Here is a 16,031-nt window from a genome sequence, read left to right as displayed (position 1 = left end):
AAGCCCAAGAATACTGGAGTGGGTAGCCTATCCCTTCTCCAGTGGATCGTCCTAACCCAGGAATCGAACCGGGGTCTCCTGTATTGCAGGTGGATTCTTTACCAATTGAGCTATAAGGGTAGGGGAAAGGTAATTTGAAAAGCTTGAGGAAGGTGCATGTGCTGCTGGTGAGGGAAAAATATTTAAAGGATCCACACCCATTTTCACAAAGCATGTAATAAAGGGTGAATTTTGAAATGGTAGGCAATAAACTGATAAGGGGCACACTATATTTTAAGATGTATTATATGAAGGATCTAAATTTTCTATATATACTGTTACAACAGATAAATGAGTTTAAAAGTAATGTTTATATTATATTCATCATCGTTTAAGTGTTAGTTGCTCAGTCGTGTTTGACTCTTTGTGATCCCATGGACTATAGCCCATCAGGCTCCTCCTTGGAGTGAGTTGCCATGTTTAAGCTTTGGATAAGAAGGAAGGGAATTTTAACACATCTTTTTTTATATGATTATTATGAAAACATTCTTTTTTTATGTATTCAGTATATATAAAGACTTCTTATAACTTAATAAAAGAAGACTAATAGTACAGTTTCAGATCCATTTTGCTTTTCAGATCAGTGAAAGCAAACTCTATAAAGGTACGTTTCTTTGTCTTCTCTGGTTATTTGCATTTCTATCTCTGCACAATGAACAATGCAAAAGGTCTTCTAGCTTTTCCCCACAAAGAGTAATAGCTAATAATTGACAGCTCTTAAGTTTATACATTCCTTGTGATTTTTCAATTATAAATTTTTACAAAATTTGAGAATTACCTCATATTTTAATTTTTGCATTTTTCATTTTTGGCTTTGAATACAGTAGAGAGCTAAATGCTATTATTGAGTTGTGTTACATATTAAGATATCTGGACTGTTTCAGTCAGAGTAAACTAAAATATTCTGGGTGGCAAACAATTCCAAATTACAGTGGCTTAATATAACAATAGTTTATATCTCTAAATATCTACGTGCAAAAAGATGAATACAGGCCTATATCTCACAGTGTACACAAAAATTAACTCAGATGGGTCACAGATTTAAACATAAGAACTAAACCTATACAATTTTCAGAAGAAAACATAATAGAAGATCTTTGTGATCTTGGGTCAGGCAAAGAGTTCTTATAAATAACATCAAAAGCATACGGCATGGAATATTACTCATCCATAAAAAGGAATGCATTTGAGTCAGTTTTAATGAGGTGAATGAATCCAGAGCCTATTATACAGAGTGAAGTAAGTCAGAAAGGGAAAGATAAATATCATATACTATGCATATATATGGAATCCAGAAAGATGGTACTAATGAAATTTTCTTCAGGGCAACAATAGAGACACAAACACATAAAACAGACTTATGGACATGGAGGCGGGAAGGAAGAAGTAGAGGTGAGATGTATGGAGAGAATAACATGGAAACTTATATTACCCTATGTAAAACAGATAGCCAATGGGAATTTGCTGTATGATTCAGAGAATTCAAACAGAGGCTCTGTAACAACCTAGATGGGTGGGATGGAGAGGAAGATGGGAGGGAGGTTCAAGATGGGGGGGGCATATTTATACCTATGGCTGATTTAATGTTGATGTTTGGCAGAAACCAACAAAATTCTGTAAAGCAATTATCCTTCAACTAAAGAAATAAATAAAAAATTTAAAGAAAGCATATGGCACCGAAAAAAGGTACACTGGACTTCATCAAAATTAAGAAACTTTAGTGTTTCAAAAGATACCACTAAGAAAATGAAAAGACAAACCATAGACTGGGAAAAAATTTGCTAATCATGTATCTGATAAAGGATTTGTATTCAGGATACATAGAGACTTTTTATAACTTGAAAAAAGACAAACAATACAGTTAAAAAGTGGGTAAAGGATTTGAATACATGCTTCACCAAAAAAGATGTAAGAAGGGCTAATAAGCACATGAAAAGATGCTCAACATCATTAGCCATTAGGGAAAATCAGATTGAAATCATGAGAAACTACTTCATTCCCACTGGAAGAGTAAAATAAAAAAGATAAACAATAACAAATACTGGTGAGGATGTGAAGAAATCAGAACCCTTCCACATACTTCTCCTGCTCACATTTTGGAAAACAGTTTGGCAGCATCTTAAAAGGTTTAATATAAACTGACTATACAATGCAGCAATTCCACTTGTAGGAATCTATCAAAGAAAAACAAAAACAAGTATCTACACAAGAGTTGTACACAAATATTCATAGCAGATTATTCATAGTAGCCACAAACTGGTGAATGGATAACAAAATAGAATACATTGATACAGTGGAGTACTATTCAACAATAGAAAGGAAAGAACTAGGGACGCATGGTACAATGTGAATGAACCTCAAAAACATTGTGCTGAGTGAAAGAGGTCAGACCAAAAGACTACACATTGTATGAGTCCATTCATATGAAATGGCCAGAAAAGGCAAATCTACAGCAACAGATAACAGATTGCCTGGGGTTAGGAGTCGGAGAAGGCAATGGCACCCCACTCCAGTACTCTTGCTTGGAAAATCCCATGGATGGAGGAGCCTGGTGGGCTGCAGTCCATGGGGTCGCTAAGAGTCGGACACGACTGGGCGACTTCACTTTCACTTTTCACTTTTATGCATTGGAGAAGGAAATGCCAACCCACTCCAGTGTTCTTGCCTGGAGAATCCCAGGGGTGGCAGACCCTGGTGGGCTGCCGTCTCTGGGGTTGCACAGAGTCGGACACGACTCAAGTGACTTAGCAGCAGCAGCAGTAGCAGCAGGAGTTGGAACAAGGATCGATTATAAATGTGCATAATGACTTTTTTTAAGGTGGTGAAAATCTTCTAAAACTGGATTGTGGTGATGGTTGCACAATGTTAGTCTCTGCTGTTTTCATTTAGGGACCCAAAATGAAAGATATTCCATCATAACACATGCTTCCAGGATCAACACAGCAAGCAGAAGAGGGGCTGTGCAATTGCCTCTTAAAGATTTTCCTAGAAACTGATTGATTTTCTCTTCCATTTTATTGGCAAAAATGAGTTACACAGCCATACCTAACTCTAGGTGCAATAAAATGCAATTTTACTCTGTGTGTGGAAGAAAGGAGAACCAGAATTTTTGTGAGCAACCCGTATGACCATCAGAGAAATACATAACAATAAAGAGTACAGTTTACTTGGATTGGAGTTGTGTTTTGCTTTGTACATCTGAGAGGTTCCACATTTGTTTCTTCAAAATCACTGCAGATGGTGACTGCAGCCATGAAATTAAAAGACGCTTACTCCTTGGAAGGAAAGTTATGACCAACCTAGATAGCATATTCAAAAGCAGAGACATTACTTTGCCAACAAAGGTCCATCTGATCAAGGCTATGGTTTTTCCAGTGGTCATGTATGGATGTGAGAGTTGGACTGTGAAGAAGGCTGAGCGCCGAAGAATTGATGCTTTTGAACTGTGGTGTTAAGAGAAGACTCTTGAGAGTCCCTTGGACTGCAAGGAGATCCAACCAGTCCATTCTGAAGGAGATCAGCCCTGGGATTTCTTTGGAAGGAATGATGCTGAAGCTGAAACTCCAGTAGTTTGGCCACCTCATGCGAAGAGTTGACTCATTGGAAAAGACTCTGATGCTGGGAGGGATTGGGGGCAGGAGGAGAAGGGGACGACAGAGGATGAGATGGCTGGATGGCATTACTGACTCGATGGACTTGAGTCTGGGTGAACTCCCGGAGTCGGTGATGGACAGGGAGGCCTGGCGTGCTGCGTGCGATTCATGAGGTCGCAAAGAGTCGGACCAGAGAAGGCAATGGCACCCCACTCCAGTACTCTTGCCTGGAAAATCCATGGACGGAGGAGCCTGGTAGGCTGCAGTCCATGGGGTTGCTAGGAGTCAGACACGACTGAGCAAGTTCACTTTCACTTTTCACTTTAATGCACTGGAGAAGGAAATGGCAACCCACTCCAGTGTTCTTGCCTGGAGAATCTCAGGGACCGGGGGAGCCTGGTGGGCTGCCGTCGATGGGGTCGCACAGAGTCGGACACGATTGAAGCGACTAAGCAGCAGCAAAGAGTCGGACGCGACTGAGCGACTGAACTAAGGTTCTAATCCATGGCACATTGCTTACTTAGCAGTAATTTCTGAGACCACAGTTACAGAAATTCTTTGCATTTTACTGTGCCTCCCTCACTGCCCTCGATTCCCTGAGCACCTGGCTTCCTAAAATGAAATGATTGCACTTCTGTACTCATATGTTTACATAGGGAAAAAGTAAACTTTTTTTTCCCCCAAAGACAGGCATCATTGACTTCTCTAATGTATAAAAGATCAGAACACTTTTGTGTGGCTAAAGAAGCTAAAAGTTAGACCAGTAAGTGGAAATTACAGGAAGGCAGATTGTACATTTATAAAAGGTCGGACTTTCTAATTAATAGCGTTTGTGAAATCGGCAAGACTGCCTCCAAGGTACCGAACCACTAAAGATGTTGAAGCTGAGGCTTGATGACCACTTGAGAGAATTGTTGAGGGGAATTTAGACCAAATGTTCTCTAAAACTGATGTTCTGTGATTAGGTTTAGCTGCACAGCAAGTATACCTTTTTAAAAATAAGTTAAACTCTATTCAACCAAAAGTGTGAAGGGGATTGAAGACAAATTTATGAGAAAATAGGTTATTATAAAAGTGAAACTTGAAAGGTAGCAGATTGAGGCTGTCTTCTTAGACGGGAAAACATAGTACTAATTATACCTGTGAAGTAATGAGACAAAAATTAAAAATTATTTTTAGAGTATTTTGACAGGTATAAACAAAGGTACCATATGTGGCTATTAAGAGGAGTTGGGTTTTATCTAAGTAGAAGTCACAGAGACAAGCATTCACTCTCTGTCACTTAGGCCATCTGCAGCAGAATATTCGTAGGCTAAGGGTCTGCTCTAGTACAAAAAAGTTTTATATTCCCAAAATAAACCACTTAGGACGAAATTATTCTCAGATTTCATCACAATTAGTAAGGATCTGCAAAGCAGATAAGCACAGAAATCTTTCATCGTCAGGGAAAAAAGTGAGAAAATCTCCTGATAGGAAGGAATTTGGAGCTGGACAATAATCGCCGAACAAAATGTGATTCTGACGTCCCGGGCCTCTTCCCCGCTGAATGAAATTCGAACAGGCCTCAGGATGAAGGTAAGAGATTTTCTCCATAGAAAGAAAATTGGCAGGGCAAGACGTAAGGGTTACCTTCCCATTTGTCAGGAAAAGAACATGCAACATGAAAGTTAAACACAAGCCTTCCTCTGTAACAGAAACAGCCGCAGGACAGCGGATAGACCAGAGAACACGATTCACTATTGTGTTAGCGCCGGCGGCGGAAGGACTTAGTCCACCACAAAGTCAAAGAGTCCTTCTTTGTTCAGCTCTAGCCGCGGACGCAGAGCGCGGTGTTCTTCCGCGCTAGCTCCGCAGTCCCCGCCCCCTCGCGGCTCTGGAGAGCTGCCATTCGGCACCGGAGGCGCTCCGCTTTCCCAGAATGCACCGGCAGTCCGCGGGAAACCAAAATGGCGAAGGGTTGTAGCGAAGTGGGCTGTGTTTGAGGCCGGTGTAAGAACGCTCACTCTACCCCTCCCCAACCCTCGTCCCCACGACCTCGGTTTGTGCGTGTGTCTGTGCGGGGTGCCCGGTGGGGCGGGTGCCTAGTAAGTGCTCGGACTCGCAAGGGAAGCGCCCACGGGGTCGTGATTGGTTGTTTTTTCCTGTATGAAGCGGTTGGCACCACTGAAGTGACCGAATGAGGTGAGAGACCTTGGCCTGGGAACCAGGCTCTTCCGGAGGAGGTGGAGGGGGTGGGGAGAAGGAAGAAAGGAAGCAAAAGGGAAAGATGGAGGCTCAAGGTGGGGGTGGGGGCTCCAGTATGTGTATGGGGGTGCCTTGAAAAGAATGGATGGAAAGGAGTAGTCAGTTGGGTACTGCAGAAAATAGGGACTAAAGGAGCGAGCAGGGCATTGGGGGATGTCGGTTGCAGGAACAAGATGAAACGTTGAGACGGGGAAACTGTGTTTGGAGGGGCAGGAAGGAACCTGGGGGCGGGAGACGGTTGGAGGGGCAGGATGAACCTGGTGATGAGGGGGTGGGGAACCGAGGGGAGGAGCCGTTAGGAAATGGGGACTGAGGGAGATGTGGGGACCTGAGTGAAGGGGTTGTCTGGGACCTTAGAGGGCGCAAAGGGAAGTAGCCGCTTGAAACGGGAGGGTGGTGAAATTGCATGGAATTGGAGTATGGGGATAGGGTAGAAGGGCAGGATGTGTGAGGTCAAGGGGAACACTAAGTAGAGCCTGAGAGCAAACCCTGCAAACTTAAAGGGAAGAAGTGGAAGGAAAAGTGTGAGATGGGCGAGAGGTACCTTATATTCGGAGCCCACCAAAAATCTGAGGCAATTCTTCTGTTTAATTAAGTCTAACTGTTAATGCCTGCTCGGATGTAGATTTGTATTATTGTATTCACTTTACAACTGAGGTAATTACGGCTTAAGAGATTTTAACTAATTTGCCAAGATTTCTTAACATGTTTTAGTAGTGCCAGAACTCTTAACTGTGTGTTTTACAATCTGGCGTCCTTGGTTGTTAGAAATTTTCTTGGGAAGCAACTAGAGGGAACAGATGAGATGGATTTATCGGGGTGATTTGACGAACTGTAAGGGTTCGAGAACAATGGGAAAAGGGGTATGAAATGCTATTCTATTCTTTAAAACATTTAACTTTGGTTGAAGATAGAGTCCATTTACTAATTCAAATATATAAACCTAGGTAGGCCTGTGTATAATGTAGGAAAGCACCATGTGAGGTCAGTATAGAACTAGAAGTATGTATATAGGGCTGATTTGACTCCAGATGCTCCGGTAGTAGTAACTTTCTCCTTCGGATTGATTCCAGGTGACCCTTCTGTACACCCTGGCTGTAGGTTGGTTTCAGTTTCATGTTTTCATTCTCGAGAATTTCTTTGGCAGTGGATTGCAAAGACAGTGCATTTAAAAGTATTTAGTGTGGATAAAATACAGTGTGCGTCAATTAATGAGTGACCTTTTCGGACGTTTGAAATGCTTTAAATGGAACTGATTTGACTAAGCTTTAAGTGCCCAGTAGTTTTAGCAAGGAAAGAGCTGATTTTAAATTTCTGTTATATTCTTGGGGCTTCCCTGGGAGCTCAGCTGGTAAAGAATCCGCCTGCAATGCGGGAGCCCCAGGTTCGATCCCTTGATATTTGGAATGTTGTTCACCCTCCAAGCAAACGTTTGAAGTGATAACTTGGGATGGGAATATGAGGTGAAGCTTTTTGTTTCTGTTTTTTTAGGTTTCCAAATATAAAAATCTATTTGAATTCACATTTTAAATTTGTTCACCTCCATTTTTTTTTAAGTGCTAAAAATATTTTAAAATATTTGAATTAAGAGTGCACCTGTTTCCTGATACTGCACATTCATGTCAGAGGGCATTAACGAAATCTATACCTACCGGGAAGAAGCGCACTCACAGTTTTAGAAGTAGAAGTATAGAAATCATCTGGCTAAACATTATATCTAGGCAAAACAATGTATTTAATTATGCTTTTAATTATGCCTGTTACCTCAGAACTCAATTAGGAAATTAATTTTATTCTGTGTATTTTGCTATGGGTCATAAACTCTTTGATGTCATGGATTATAAATAGACCTTTTCATTACATCTTTGACTGAAAGGATACTTTGCTTTATATTTCAGCATAATCTTTACATCTGACTTTAGGAAACTGGCAGTATAGTGAAATCTAGTTTAACAGATGGGGAAATTTGCCTCTGAGCATTTGCCAAGGCCAACATCTGTAGCTTAGTCGTTCTGAAAGTAAAATTTAACTCTAGCTTTAGTCAGTCTAAACTTCCATGAATGATATTTCTTTGTTGATATATTATGCTTTGTTTTCCCTGTTCTTCAAGATTTGTTTCTTGTAGCAAAATACAGTATATGTGTGTGTGTGTTAAGTTGTTTCAGTCCTGTCCTAATCTTTGCAACCATATGGACTGGAGCCTGCCAGGCTCCTCTGTCCATGGGATTCTCCAGGCAAGAGTACTGGAGTGAATTGCCACGTTCTTCCTGACCCAGGAATCTGACCCAGGGATCTAACCCCCGTGTTTTACATCTTCTGCATTGGCAGGCGGGTTCTTTACCACTAGTGCCACCTGGGAAGCCCAAAATACAGTATAACAACCCTGAATTGGACTATGATGGTTTCTCTGTGGATGTTTTTTAATGTGTTCAAGTAGTGTTCTCCGATGGAACTTTCTGCAGTGATGGCAGCTGTCTATATCTGCTGTACCCAGTATGGTAGCCATAGGCCCATGTGGTGTTAAACACTAGAAATGTAACTAGTGAGGCTGATAATTGAATTTATAATTTAATATACTTCATTTAAACTAAAATTAAAATGGCCATATGTGACTGCTGTATGGGACAGCACAGTATTGCATCCATTTATTAGGAATTGTCAAACCCATTAACCATGGAAACCACACGAACCCGAGGGTAAGGAACTATCTTTGAACTGAAGGGATTCACATTCTCTTTGTACCTTTTTAAGGTGAAGTAATCTTCATTTTTGCACACACCATGTCTTCTGTCATGTATCTGTTTTCACATAACATTGCAAAAGAATAATGAAGGTAGCAATGTCTCTTGTTTTTTTTTAAGATACAAGATTCTTTTTCTTTCGTCAAAAACAACAGAAATGGATTTTAAGAAAATTAGTTTACTTTGCTATTTAAAATAATTTGTTATTTTTACACATAAAATTTCAACACATACAAAATGAACAGAAAGAAGTATAAAGAGCTTTTTGATGGAAAATTTATACATATTGAAATGCAGATATTAACTCTACACTTTAATAGCTTGAGATATAATGCATGTTTTATATTTATATATACATATACTTGGAAGCTTCCCCGGTGGGGTAGCGGTAGAGAACCCGCTTACTCATGTAGGAGACATAAGAGACATGGGTTCATCCCTGGGTTGGGAAGATTACCTGGAGGAGGGCACGGCAACAAGAATCCATGGGATTCTGCCTGGAGAATCCCATGGACAGAGAGACCTGCCGGGCTACAGTCTATAGAGTTGCAAAGAATCTGATATGACTGAAGCGTCTTAGCGGGCAGGCACACAGTCATAAGGGAGAGGCAGCATTTTGGGCTTCTCTGGTGGCTCGGTGGTAAAAAGTCCACCTGCAGTGCAGGAACCTCAGGAGATGCAGGTTCGATACTTGGGTTGGAAAGATCCCCTGGAGGAAGAAAAGGCAACCCACTTCAGTATTCTTGCCTGGGAAATCCCATGGACAGAGGAGCTTGGGGGGGACTACGTCCATGGGGTTGCAAAGAGTTGGACACGACTGAAGTGACTTAGCATGCATACATACATAATTCACATGTATGTACCCTTTTAATTTACAATTCAGTGATTTTTAGTATATTCAGAGTTGTGCAGCCATCATCATTATCTAATTTCAGAACATTTTCTTTACCCCAAAACGAAAGTCTGTATTCATTAGTCAGATCAGATCAGATCAGTCGCTCAGTCGTGTCCAACTCTTTGCGACCCCATGAATCACAGCACGCCAGGCCTCCCTGTCCATCACCAACTCCCGGAGTTCACTCAGACTCACGTCCATCGAGTCAGTAATGTCATACAGCCATCTCATCCTCTGTCGTCCCCTTCTCCTCCTGCCCCCAATCCCTCCCAGCATCAGAGTCTTTTCCAGTGAGTCAACTCTTCACATGAGGTGGCCAAAGTACTGGAGTTTCAGCTTTAGCATCATTCCTTCCAAAGAAATCCCAGGGCTGATCTCCTTCAGAATGGACTGGTTGGATCTCCTTGCAGTCCAAGGGACTCTCAAGAGTCTTCTCTTAACACCACAGTTCAAAAGCATCAATTCTTCGGTGCTCAGCCTTCTTCACAGTCCAACTCTCACATCCATACATGACCACAGGAAAAACCATAGCCTTGACTAGACGAACCTTTGTTGGCAAAGTAATGTCTCTGCTTTTGAATATGCTATCTAGGTTGGTCATAACTTTCCTTCCAAGGAGTAAGCGTCTTTTAATTTCATGGCTGCACTCTTTATTCTTCCCTACCCCTACCCTGGACAACCACTAATCTACTTTCTATGTTTGTATTTTGCCTATCTTGAATATTTCATACGAGTGGAATCATACATTTTTGAGGCCTTTTGTGTTTGGCTACTTTAACCTGTTGTAATGTTTTCAAGGTACATCCATGTTGTAGCACTTGTAGTAAGTACTTCCTTTTTATGGTTAAAATATATTTCATTGTATGGACATACTACAGTTTGTTTATTCATTCATCAATTCATTGACGTTTTATCCCCACTTTTTGGCTATTAATGAATAATGCTACTGTACACATACATATGCAGGGTTTGTATGGACATGTACTGCCATTTCTTTTAGTTACATAGCTATGAGTGGAATTACTGGGTCAGATGATACCTCTGTATTTAAAGTTTTGAGGAGCTGCCAAACCATTTTCCAAAGGCCCTGGACCCTTTTATAGCCTCACCAGCAACTACAGGGGTTCCATTTTCTCCATATTCTTGCTTATGCTGCTGCTAAGTCGCTTCAGTCTTGTCTGACTCTGTGCGACCCCCATAGATGGCAGCCACCAGGCTCCCCCGTGCCTGGGATTCTCCAGGCAAGAACACTGGAGCGGGTTGCCATTGCCTTCTTCAGTGCATGAAAGTGAAAAGTGAAAGTGAAGTCGCTCAGTCGTGTCCGACTCTTAGCGACCCCATGGACTGCAGCCTTCCAGGCTCCTGCGTCCACGGGATTTTCCAGGCAAGAGTACTGGAGTGGGTTGCCATTGCCTTCTCCAAATCCTTGCTTATACTTGTCTTTTTGATTATAACCATCCTACTGGATGTGCAGTGGTATCTCATTGTGGTTTTTATTTGCATTACCCTGATGGCTAATGCTGTTACATGTTTTAAACCCTGTGGTTATTTGGGTTGTGGTATGTCTTGTTTGAATAACTGCCTATTCAGGTCCTTTGCCTCTTTAAAAAAATTGGATTCTCTTTTTAGTGAGAGTTGTAAGCATTTTTGTGTATTTTGAATCCAAGTCCCTTATCAAATGTATGATGTACAGTTATCACCTGTGGGTTGTCTTTTCACTTAATGATGTCCATTGAAACACAGAAGTTTTCAATTTTGAAGATGTTTGATTTATCCCCTTTTTCTTTTTTGCTTGTGGTTTTTTTTGTTATTACTATCATTTTTCAGCTGTGCCGAGTCTTCATTGTTGCTGAGGCTTTTCTCTAGATAGGTGTATCAGTTTCTCATTGCGGTGGCCTCTCTTGTGGAGCATAGGCTCTAGGGTGCCTGGGCTTCAGTAGTTGCAGCATGTGGGCTAGGTTTGTAAGGTACTTGGCCTCTGGAGTGCTGGCTCAGTAGCTGTGGAGCTTGGGCTTAGTTGCTCCGCAGCATGTGGAATTTTCCGGGATGGGGGATCGAACGCATGCCTCCTGCATTGTATTCTTGACCACTGAGCTATCAGGGAAATCCCTTGCTTGTGCGTTTGATGTCATACCTAAGAAACCATTCCCTAATTCCAGTACAGTTTTGACAAATGGATATAATTATATATATTCTATCATGGTATCATAGAATATTTTTTTCTTCCTAGGAAGCTCACATGTAGCTTTTCTCAGGCTCCTCCGTCTCCCTAATTACAATTCACTTTAATTTATATAATTCACCTAATATAAATACTGGAATCTTGGCAGTATGCATATCTGTTAAAATTTTTGTTTCATAAAATTGTAACTGCAGTCTTAGCTTGAAAAATTCTATTCTACAAGGGATATTATAGTAGTGGCTTAAGAATCTTAACATTATGTGGTGACAGTCCTAACCAACACTTTAAGGGTGTAACATAAAGGTTTTTTTAATGGCTTGTGAAGTCAGTTCTGTTACTTTGAATGGATAAAACTGAGTAGGGACTTAATGAGTTGTTGTTCAGTCACTCAGTCTTTGTGGCCCTGTGAACTCTAGCATGTTTACTTCCAAATGTTCCCTAAGATGAGGATACAAAAATTAGGGGAACAAGGTAATGTGAGGGATTCTTGTGATGATGGAAATATTAGTATCTTGACTGTATTGATGTTAATATTTTTGCTTGTGATATTATTATGCAGTTTTCAAAGATGCTACCATTGGATAAGAGTTACACAGAATCTATTATTTCTTAGAGCTGCTTATAAAATACAATTATCTCAAACTAAAATGTTTGATTAAAAAATAAAAATTAGGGGGACAAAAATGGACCAAAGCAGGCATAGCAAGACGAGGGCAAATTTGGTTTGGTTTCAGTTGGTCAGGTTCTAAAAATAGTCAACTTTTGTTTTTCTCTACTCTTACTAATGAAGTTTATATTGCAGATAAAGCTCCCACAATTTTTTTAGGTTGTAGTGGGGGGTTGAAGTGGAAAGACACAGTTATCTACTGGAAAGTACTGAATGTTCACTCAGAAGATTTGGGTTTTTGTTTAATCTACTAACTCTGCAGCAGTTTTAGTTTCTTTACTTATGAAACAGGGATGTTACCCACATATGTTATTCACAGGATTGCTGGGAGGGTCAAGAAGGAAAATAAAGGAGAAAGCGCTTTAAAAACTCTAGGTCCAATGTAATTGTTTAGTATTATTTTCCAAAATCTTTTTCCTGAAGAGTTGTATAGAACAAGAGAAGTACCTATGATGAAACCTATACATTAAAAACACCCTCTGCAACTTCCCTCTCCAGATGACGAGTATGTCAAATAATGAATAATTTATTTTTCCCTATTCATAAGTATGACTTCAAACATGTTAGCTAAATTGCCGTGTATCCTGTTGAGTATACTATTTTTAGAAGTGTTACTGAACTGCATGTTGAATTTTTAAAAACCATATTAAAATTTGAAAAATACCAGCTCTTGGTATTTTGGGTTGACCAGTGCTGCTAACTCACCTTAGATAAGCACCCATAGAACTGAAAAACCAAACCAAAACAAAGACCAGTTTCCTAGAACTCACACCCTAGAGATTCTGATTTGAGAAATTTGGTGCAAGCTTTTGTATATTTTTGTGTTTAAAAATTCTTCCCAGTTGATTTTGTTTTGCAGCCAGGGTTAAGAAGTACTGAATTTTGTTCTGGGATCAAGTTTAGGAACTTAGCAGTTCTTACTAAAACATTACTAAGAGCTTACAAAAGGAAGACTAATAATAGACATGTTTTTCATACTTGAAAATTATTTTAGTACTGTTTCCATCATACTCATTTAAAATACTTTAAATAAGAGGTTAATAAAGTAGTTAATGGAACTTTGTAGACTGGGGACTTTGCGAACTGTTAAAGGTTTTGTAAAATTGAATTTGCTGCTGCTGAGCTGCTGCTGAGTCACTTCAGTCATGTCCGACTCTGTGTGACCCCATAGACGGCAGCCCACCAGGCTCCCCCGTCCCTGGGATTCTCCAGGCAAGAACACTGGAGCGGGTTGCCATTTCCTTCTCCAATGCATGGAAGTGAAAAGTGAAAGTGAAGTCGTTCAGTCATGTCCGACCCTCAGCGACCCCACTGACTGCAGCCTTCCAGGTTCCTCCATCCATGGGATTTTCCAGGCAAGAGTACTGGAGTGGGCTGCCATTGCATTTAGGAGCTATGAATTAGAGAATTCTCTTTTCAGGGAAACATTTAAACAGAGGCTAGATCATCGACTTATTTAGGGATATTATAAGGAGTGTTTTTTTTTTTTTTTGTCTTTCATTAGCTAGGAAGTTCTTAATTAAGGTTCTAGATTATAATGAAAACAGTGGGCACTGGCTTTCCTTTAGGTTGATGGGAATTGTCAAGGGGAATTGAATTATTCCCCAAATCAAGTTTTTCCTGAGTGTCCTCTTTTATGTTTTTTCTAGGTCTCACAGTATTTTCCACTTCATGTCTAAATCTGTCTCTTAGATTTTTCTTTTTCAAAAACAGGCTTCAGAATATAATCTTTTTCCTTTTTTTTATTTCAAGAGTTTTTGCTATTCATTTAGAGAGGAACAAACAAAAGTGGTCATTTGCAAAGATTAAAAATTTAGAATATTCTTGTAGTATTCACTGGTGCAGTGATTCTCAAATTTTTTGGTCTCAGGAACCCTTTACAATACCCCCCCCTTTAAAAAATATTTGTTTGTTTTTGGCAGCATGGGATCTAAGTTGAGGCATGGCTCAGGGGCTCTCTAGTTGCAGTGCGTGGGCTTAGTTGCCCTCAGTCATGTGGAATCCTAGCTCCCCAACCGGGGATGGAACCCGAGTTCCTGCATTGGAAGGTGGATTCTTGACCACGGAACCACCAGGGAAATGTCCCTGTTTTACACTCTTAATTATTGAGAATCACAAAAAATTTTTCAAGAGTCATCTCTTAATATTTACTGATTATAAATTAAAACTAAGAAAATTAAAAAATGAGGATACTTATGTATATACCCCATTAATCTTAAGAGTGAAATCATCACATAGCATTTGGCCTCTGGAAAATTCCACCCTACAGTTGTGAGAGAATGAATGAAAAAGGCAGATATGTCTTAATATTTAGAAACTAGCTATGACTTTGTAGACCTTGTAGATCCCTAGGGACCATACCTTGAGACTTTCTGCTCCAGTCTCCTGTTTCTTTAGGGAGTTAGGGTGGTTTTATGCATTGCATGGTGATTAACATTCCTAACCACCTCTCCTTAGGCAGATTTTTGTCAATTCCTGGAAAAAACTTGAGGCTCTCAAACATGACCTCCTTCAACTTCTGCCTTTCATATCTACCAGCTTAACTGTAGGTGTACCCACCCTCACATCAGAAGAAATGTATCTTTTTTGATTCAAGGCTATTCTTTCCCTTAAAGATTCAATTTCTCTGACTTGTGTTTTCAGTTATCTTCTAGTATCTTCCTTTCATATTAGAAAAATGGTCAAGACTCTTCATACTTAAATACAGAAAAAGGCATTCAGCTTAACCTTGTATCCTCATGCAGATGTTTGTAGGCTTCTCTTTTCTATGTAGTCAAGCTCTTTGAAAACATAGTTTCAACTTCAGCTCTCATTTAGTTTTATTATTAGATATTTTATATATATATATATCCTTGTAGAAAATTTAAATATGAAAAAACTTTAAAAATTAATCTGTCACCCTGACAGCTACCAAAAATGCTTTTTTAAGTCTCATTGCCTTATTTCTAAGTTTATTTTTCATTTATGCTAAACACTTTAAAATTTCCTTTAGTTGGGTAATGCATGTAGTTGACTAAAAGTATCAGAGTACAGAAACAGAAGGATTTAAAATCAAAAGCTACAGTCTTCAGGCCTTCTGAGTCCTGTTTTGTGAGGGAATTGCTTTCTTTTTAAGTGTTACATTTCTTTGTTCTGCTCATTATTTCCATAATGCTAAATGATACTTTTTATACTATTTGATTTATTCACTTTAGACATTTTGCTGGATAAAGACATTCCTGTTGCGGTAAAGATTCAGTTCACTTAGGCCCTACATCTCTTTTCTCCTTTCCAGTTTTGGGTTTTCTGTTGGTTAGTTCTTTAAACTTAAACCTTCTTTCATATTCTGTCAGCTTTAGACTTTATTCCTCTACTGTAAGGCAAGTTAAAAAGTCCCTTCCTTTGCTTTGATTTCTCTTCCTCCTTCCACTGCTTAATTTTTATCTTTACATTCCTTTTCAGTCTTAATTTTTTTTTTCCTTTTTGTAATCCAGACTGGTTGCTCTCTAGATTTTTTTCATGGCTGCCATTATGGGAATTCTCTATGTTGCTCTCTTGGGTTGGGTGTTGTATTTCTTGTATCCCATGATTTTTCTTTCTTGGAGGATATTTCCTCACTTTACTAGAGCCAAATCCTCAAATCTTGGTTTAAGATCTTAACATTTATTTTATATACCTTCAGTTTTTCAAA

General features: G+C 39.7%; 1 protein-coding gene and 1 long non-coding RNA gene across 5 annotated transcripts in view; one reads left to right on the top strand and one right to left on the bottom strand.

Annotated features, from left to right (window-relative positions):
* Positions 1-3,035: 3,035 nt before the first annotated feature.
* Positions 3,036-5,376, bottom strand: LOC139182191 (uncharacterized). The gene is made up of 2 exons (XR_011565794.1): positions 5,262-5,376; positions 3,036-4,772 (listed from the first exon to the last, which is right to left on the bottom strand). It is a non-coding gene; the product is annotated as an uncharacterized lncRNA (long non-coding RNA).
* A 163-nt stretch (positions 5,377-5,539) lies between these two features.
* Positions 5,540-16,031, top strand: part of MTF2 (metal response element binding transcription factor 2) — a 72,643-nt gene continuing 62,151 nt past the window's right edge. For 3 of the 4 annotated variants that reach the window (XM_070786093.1, XM_070786094.1, XM_019957037.2), the window contains exon 1: positions 5,544-5,813. Coding sequence is in view for 1 of the 4 variants with exons in the window: in XM_019957037.2 (XP_019812596.1) it covers positions 5,809-5,813 (5 nt within the window). In the remaining 3 variants the exon portion in view is untranslated. Of the gene's footprint in view, positions 5,814-16,031 lie in introns of all 4 variants that reach the window. The other variant, XR_011565793.1, reaches the window with a different exon arrangement.

Source organism: Bos indicus, chromosome 3 (assembly GCF_029378745.1).
Source record: "Bos indicus isolate NIAB-ARS_2022 breed Sahiwal x Tharparkar chromosome 3, NIAB-ARS_B.indTharparkar_mat_pri_1.0, whole genome shotgun sequence".
NCBI classification, from domain to species: domain Eukaryota; kingdom Metazoa; phylum Chordata; class Mammalia; order Artiodactyla; family Bovidae; genus Bos; species Bos indicus.
This window is presented reverse-complemented; position numbering and strand designations above follow the sequence as displayed.